A 7,080-nucleotide genomic window follows, 5' to 3' on the forward strand; every position below is an offset into this window, starting at 1 on the left:
CGCGCGGAGGTGGGGGCTGGATCCTGCTGTCACAAAGTCCTGGTTGTGACTGGCAGGGGGCGCCTCTCCTTCACTACCCTCTGCCTCTGCCCTGTGCCCAGAGCGTCCTCTCCCCTGGAGGCCCTGGCGGCTGCCTTCTGCTCCGTGCTCTGTCACGTGCTTGTCCAAACCAGTTTCATCACCACGACTCGGTGGCCTCTGCCCGCTGACCGAGTTGAGGGGGACTAAGGTTTCATAAGCCACACGAGGCAGCTGGCAGCCTTCATGTACGACCACAGATGCTTTCCTGTTGTTCAGATCGTTTATGCTTTCAGTGTGCTCATGCCTTGAAAAGTTACGGAAATCATACAACCCAGTGACGGTTCCCACCCTCCCCCACCGAGCGCGGCTCAGGGCCTGGCCACACGGGATCCCGGGCCGTGTCCTGGGCTGCACTGAGCCTCCTGCTGCTGCCGCGTCCCCCGTGGCTGCCAGCCTGGAGCCTGCGCCGGGCTGGGAGGCGGCAGTTTTCAGGGAAATTGGGACTGTGGTCGGGGCATGGAGCACCTTACAGGACTTGATTGGGATCCCCAGCTTCCTACCCCAGCCTGGGTGCTCACTGCTGCCCCCGCTGCCCCTTCTCCCTGGGGACCCCAGCAGCTCTGTCCCTCAGCAGCCCATGAGAGCTGGCAGCGCCCTGGTCTCTGGTTTGAAAATCCTCTTGGCCCTGGCCAGCGTTGCTCAGTGGTTAGTGTTGGCCTGTGCACCGGAGGGTCTCCGGTTCGATTCCCGGTCAAGGGCATGTACCTGGGTTACAGATCTGATCCCCACCCCGGTCAGGGTGCATGTGGGAGGCAACCAATCCATGTGTCTCTGGTGCTTCGATGTTTCTTTTTCCTCTCTCTCTCCCCACTTCCACTTTCTCTAAAAAATCAAGGGGAAATGCCCTCACTCTCAGGTGAGGGTTAAAAATAAATCCTCTTCTTCCAGGGGAGTCCTCAGTCCCCGTGTCAGGGGCCGGTCCCTGCGCCCCACCCGCCCTGGGTTCCTTGGGCTTCTCATTCCTGAGCTGCCGCGATGCCCTCCAGAGGTTTCTGACGGCGGGCGTTGCGGTGGAAATGCGGGAGTGATAGTCATGGCCACTGCGAGTGCTCAGGCCGGGCAGGCGGCCGTGCCTCGTTACCGCCATGTGAGTCACTGAGAGAGAGGATTGATTTTGCCCATGAAACGGATGGGAGGTGGGGACCTCCTGTGCTGTGGTGGCGAGCAGGTGGGGGCGCTGGTCTGCAGACCATCCTAGGGGAATGGGAGGGTCTGCCCTACAGCAGATCTGTCTTCTGTCAGGCTGGTAGGGGCTGGGGTTCAACACCAGATCCTTGGGGCCTCTTGGCTGCCCACCCAGGGGAAGGGAGGAACGCCTCCTGCTTAGGCCCTGCCCCGGGGCAGGAGCCACAGAGAACGGCCCCCAGGACCTGTCACTCTCCCTGTGGCAGGGGGGACGCCTCAGAGGCCCAGAGCCAGGCTTGGATTTCTTCCTGGGCTCCCGGCTCCCATCAGCACCCCCGCCAGTGCAGGTGCTGCCCGTCCTGGGCTGTGCTCTGGGGTCTGTGGCGGGCGGGCGCATGGCTCCTGGCTGACGTTGCCAGAATCGGGTGTTTTTTCCCAGAAGTACTTGAGCTGCCCCTGGATGGGCACCAGTGAGACCCCGAGGTCCCCACGCACTGCCCTCCCTGTGCCCACAGGAGAACCTGATGCTGTCCATCCTGCCCAAGCATGTGGCTGATGAGATGCTAAAGGACATGAAGAAAGACGAGAGCCAGAAGGACCAGCAGCAGTTCAACACCATGTACATGTACCGCCATGAGAACGTCAGGTGCGCCGGCCCCGCACGGGCTCCGAGAGCAGGACGGGGCGGGCCCTGTGGGGTCAGCTGCTTGCTGTGGGTTAAGGTCTCCCCTGGGACTAGAAGCAGAGCCGTGCCCACAGGGTGAGCCCCAGTGTGAGCAGCCTTGCTGACGGGCATCGGGGCTGAGACGTGCTTTGGGCTCGGTGGTCCAGCCCCGTTGCTGTACCAGCATCACCCAGAGCCAGGAAGTGGCATCTGTGACGCCACTCAGCATTCAGGGCCAGCGCCGGGCCCCTGCCTTCCTCCTGGGGCAGGAGGGAGGCAGCCTGGGAAAGGGCCCCTAGAGGGAAGCCCACAGGACAAGCTAAGTGCCAGAGCCCCAAATTCACCCTCAAAGCGCCAGGGTCTCACGGCGTTGGGGCTTGAGCAAGGACCTGCTTCCCCGGGATCCTGGCTGCCCTGGGTTGGGAGCAGGAGCAGGCTGGCGGCAGGGGTGCGGCGGGGCCTCACCGCGGTGCCTCCTCCCTGCAGCATCCTCTTCGCGGACATCGTGGGCTTCACCCAGCTGTCTTCCACCTGCAGCGCCCAGGAGCTCGTGAAGCTGCTCAATGAGCTCTTTGCCCGCTTCGACAAGCTGGCGGCCGTGAGTCCCCTCGCGGTCTGAGCCCGCTCCGTGGGCCCCTCCCTCCCGCCCCTCCTCTGCTTTGCCACTCCCCCCGCCACAGCCCGCGCCCTGCCCTTTCAGAAATACCACCAGCTGCGGATTAAGATCCTGGGCGACTGTTACTACTGCATCTGCGGCCTGCCTGACTACCGGGAGGACCACGCCGTCTGCTCCATCCTCATGGGGCTCGCCATGGTGGAGGCCATCTCGTAAGTGGGTGCCGCTGCAGGGAGGGGGCGCCTGGCCCGTGGGAGGAGCAGGTCTGTCGTGGTGGTCCAGAAGCCCCCAGGCCCCGGAGGAGTCGGCTCAGGCATGTAGTGCGGGACGTAGCGATGTTACGTGGGACGTAGCGGTGACATGCGGGATATAGCGATGATACGTGGGACCAGGCTGGGGGCAGTCCTGCCTGCTCAGTTCAAAGGCAGACAGAAAGCTGGGGGGCACCCAGTTGGCCGCTTGGCCCAGAGGAGGAAAACGCATGTGGGATCCGTCCTGTAGGGCGAGGGCGGGGTGAGGGGGCCGGCATCTGGTGCGGCTTCCCCTGACCCTCCTTTCTGTGTCCCTGGCAGGTATGTGCGGGAGAAGACGAAGACCGGGGTGGACATGCGTGTGGGGGTGCACACGGGCACTGTGCTGGGGGGCGTCCTGGGCCAGAAGCGCTGGCAGTATGACGTGTGGTCCACCGACGTCACTGTGGCCAACAAGATGGAGGCCGGCGGCATCCCCGGGTGAGTGTTCCTTCCCCGTGGCAGGCGTGAGGTCGGAGGGGACGGCCAGCCCTCAGGCCTGTGGCTCGGACAAGGGCCTCCTCCCACCAGGAGCCGTGCTCCTTCTCGGTGCCCGATTCCTTGGTCTGAGGTTGGCTGTGGCCTCTCGGGCCTGGACCTCTGCAGCCGTGTGTCCTCTCTCCCGTGCCCGCTGGCGGGGCTGCCGGGCTGGTGCAATCACACTCCGGCAGTCAGAGTGCCAGCCTCCCCGGAGGGCGTTGCCGTCATGGCCCGCAGCGGGCTCGGAGCAGCGCCTTGCCGGTTACAGAAGCGGCTGGGCCAGGACCTGCCTGCGCTCGGGGCAGACAGGCTGAGGGCTGCTGAATCCTGACCCCAGGGCCAGGGAGCCCCTCAGGCAGTCACCAGCCTCTCCCTCGGGGTGACTCCCTGCCCCCGAGAGCAGGTGCAGACTTCTGAGTGTCCTTCTCGTGTGTACTCCCAGCCTGTGAGGACACAATGTTACTCCTGTCTCATGGACTTACACTGAGGCTCCGAGAGGGGCAGGGGCCACACCGCCCACACAGGACCTCCCTGCCTCTGCCCCGGGTGGCCCTCTGTCCCATGCACCCCGAGAGTCTGGCCCGGGCGGCAGCCTGGGCCGGGACAGGGAGCAGGTGAGGGCCCGTGCTCAGGGCCTCTGGCTGCGCTGCAGGCGCGTGCACATCTCCCAGAGCACCCTGGACTGCCTGAAAGGAGAGTTCGACGTGGAGCCCGGCGAGGGGGGCAGTCGCTGCGATTACCTAGAGGAGAAGGGCATTGAGACCTACCTCATCATCGCGTCCAAGCCAGAGGTGAAGAAAACCGCCTCCCAGAATGGCCTCAACAGCTCGGTGAGTGTCCCGCCCCCTGCACTGGGGGACGGGAAGGAGGGGTGACAGGACTGGGCGCGGCCTGGTGGCGGAATGAGCTGTGAGGTGCAGGTGGGCATCACAGCGATGTGAGTCCCACTGAGCAGGTGGCTAGAGGCCTCCGTTCCGAGGGCCAGCTGGTGTCTGCGGGCGGCGACTGTCCTGTCCGCCGCTGGGAACCGTGCGGTGCTCTGAGCGGCTGGGTTGCAGGGAGGGCCCCTGCAGGGAGGAAGCAGTGGCAGCCACAGGAGTGAGTGGATGCCAAGGGGGGGAGCAGAGGGAGGGCGCGAGGAGGCAGTGGGAGCCCCTCCTTACTCACCTCGGCCCCCTCCCGGGCCCAGGCCGGCTCTCCGCTCACCTTTTACCTTCGTTCATGTGAAGGTGAAGCTGTGAACAGTCTCATGTCTTTAGTTATTCCCAAGGCAGGACACTTAATGTGGCTGTCAGCCAGGTGAGTGTCTGAGAATCGCACATTCATATCCACCCTTGGAGGCTCTCCCCAGCTCTGGATTCTAGGAGCGCTCCCTGAGAGGAAGGGCCCGTTGCCATATGACATTCAGCAGCTATTTTATCAGGCGTCCCTGCCTGCCAGCACTTGGTACGCCCTCTCAGGGAGTGTAAGTGTCTGCTGGAGCCTGGTTCTCTCCCCGCCATGGCTGCGCAGCCGCCGCCCGCCGCTAGGGGGGGTGGGGCAGGACTGTCCTGAGCGCAGGGTGAGCCTCACAGCTGTGCAGGTCTCCAGCATTCAGAGCACCGCCTGCTCTACAGTCAGGGGGACGTGAGCGCGCGTGAAGGATGTGGGAGGGTCACGGGAAGTCACAGGAGCAAACAGTTCCTTCGCGGAAATCTCCAGGGTTTAGTGGAATGAAGTGAGGAGAGTGTGAGCAGGCATCTCCCTTATCCCAACCCCGTCAATCTCACTGTCTGACATGCCACCTCTGACAACCCCCAAGCTTAGCTCCCAGCCCCAGCCAGCGGCCCCGCGCGCAGCTACAGCCACTGGTGCGTCTCCAGGCGTGTGCAGAGCAGGCAGCTCGGAGTTCCCAGGCGACGGCGCGCTCGCTCCTGCTCTCCACACTCAAGCCTCTTCGGCAGTCTTTCCACCTTCAATAATAGAATCCCTTCCTAAATAATTTGAACTTCCTCACCTCTGCCAGTGGGCTCCATTTTTTCAACGTGCTCACACCAGAAGCTTTGAGGATCATCTTGACTCCCTCCCCCCTTTTTAAAAATATATTTTTATTGATTTCAGAGAAGAAGGGAAAGGGAGAGATAGAAACATCAGTGACAAGAGAGAATCATTGATTGGCCGTCTCCTGCATGCCCCCCCCACTGGGGATCAAGCCCACAAACCGGGCATGTGTCCCTGACTGGAATCGAACCAGTCACCGGGACCCTTCATCCGGCAGGCCAATCCTCTATCCACAGAGCCAAGCAGGCAGGGCCTTGACCCCTCTCTTTACCACCCAGAGCAAGTTCTGTTGGCATTTCTACCGCCCACAGCTACCATCCCTGTCCGTGCCACTGTCATCTCGTGTAGGATTCCTGCAATCGTATTCAACCAGTCACCCTCCTCTGTCCTTGCCCCTACCCTGTCACCCCCCTGCTCAGAACCCTCCATGGGTCTCCTGTCTCACTCAGAGGAGCAGTGGTCAGCTGGGGACAGGCCCTCACCGCTGGTCCCCTCACTCACTCTGCCCGGCAGCCCTGGCCTCAGCTCCCCCAGTTCATGCCTGTTCCAGGGCCTTTGCACCAGCTGCTCCCTCTTGGTGGAATTCCCACCCCCCCAACCCCCCCACCCCCCCTCAGCAGGCCTTTATTGAAATGTCATCTGCATGGTGACACCTCCCAGACCTGTTCTTTGTAGTCACACTCGGCAATCCGTGTCTCCGGACTTCCTCCTCCTCCAGAGCACTTTCTCTCTCCTTCCGTGCTGTGACCACTTTACTGACTGCCTTTCCTCCCTAGAATGTGAGCTCCCAAGGTCAGGGCATTTTGTCTGTATCGCCAGGAATTAGATCAGTTCCTGTCACATAGTAGGTACTCAGTTAATGCTTATTAAATGAATGAATGACTTCCCTGTGTGATAGTGTTTAGCTTATTTTATCAAGGAACATTGGTTTGTGGAATATTCAGACTTGGAGGCATCTGACAGGGCTCCGCACCAGAAAAGACCCCTGTGAATCACTGAGCCGTTGAGGTACTGTTTTAGGAATAGGAATGGGAGTACTGGGACAGGTTTTACTAGTAGAAATTAATACTAGAAAATTACGGCATTTAAACGCTAGAGGAGGAATTGAGTAGTGAAGTTTCCAAGTGTACAAGGCTTCTGAACGCTAGCGAGGAGACTGCAGACTGCAGGTAGACGCACCACAGGACGGTGGGCAGCTGGCAGTGTCTGGAGTCCCTGATGGCGCTGCTTCCCCTGCAGGCCCTGCCAAACGGAGCGCCAGCGTCCTCAAAGCCCAGCTCCCCTGCCCTTATCGAGACCAAGGAGTCCAATGGGAGTGTCCACACCAGCGGCTCCACATCGGAGGAGCCCGAGGAGCAGGATGCCCAGGTATGTGCAGGGCTGAAGGCCAGGGTGTGGGCAGGTGACGGTTGCCGCAGGAAGAGTCCTGTGCTCAGAGTTGGAGAGCTAGCCGCCAGCCTGGGCTCTGTTCCTTGTTAGCAGTGTAGCCCTAGCAAGTCACCTTCCCCCAAGCCTCCTTGTCCTTTACATGGGGTAGGGGTGGGTAACATCAAAAGAGGTACTCGCCCTGGCTGGGGTGGCTCAGTTGATGGGGCGTCATCCTATGCACCAAAAGGTTGCTGGTTCGATTCCCGGTCAGGGCACATGCCTGGGGTTGAGGGCTCAATCTCTGGTAGTGGGGGTGCAGAAGGCAGCCGATCCATGTTTCACTCTCACATCGATGTTTCTCTCCCTCTCCCTTCCTCTCTCTAAAAATCTTTAAAAAATACACAAAGAGGTGCTTA

General features: G+C 61.3%; 1 protein-coding gene across 1 annotated transcript in view; it reads left to right on the top strand.

Annotated features, from left to right (window-relative positions):
• Window positions 1–7,080, top strand: part of ADCY3 (adenylate cyclase 3) — a gene marked incomplete at its 5' end in the record, with an annotated part of 60,815 nt that overhangs the window by 37,224 nt on the left and 16,511 nt on the right. The window contains 6 exons of the mRNA XM_006767594.2: window positions 1,722–1,852; window positions 2,357–2,468; window positions 2,571–2,698; window positions 3,059–3,217; window positions 3,909–4,086; window positions 6,536–6,664. Coding sequence (XP_006767657.1) covers window positions 1,722–1,852; window positions 2,357–2,468; window positions 2,571–2,698; window positions 3,059–3,217; window positions 3,909–4,086; window positions 6,536–6,664 — 837 coding nt within the window. The remainder of the gene's footprint in view (window positions 1–1,721; window positions 1,853–2,356; window positions 2,469–2,570; window positions 2,699–3,058; window positions 3,218–3,908; window positions 4,087–6,535; window positions 6,665–7,080) is intronic.

Source organism: Myotis davidii, unplaced genomic scaffold (genome assembly GCF_000327345.1).
Source record: "Myotis davidii unplaced genomic scaffold, ASM32734v1 scaffold238, whole genome shotgun sequence".
NCBI lineage: Eukaryota > Metazoa > Chordata > Mammalia > Chiroptera > Vespertilionidae > Myotis > Myotis davidii.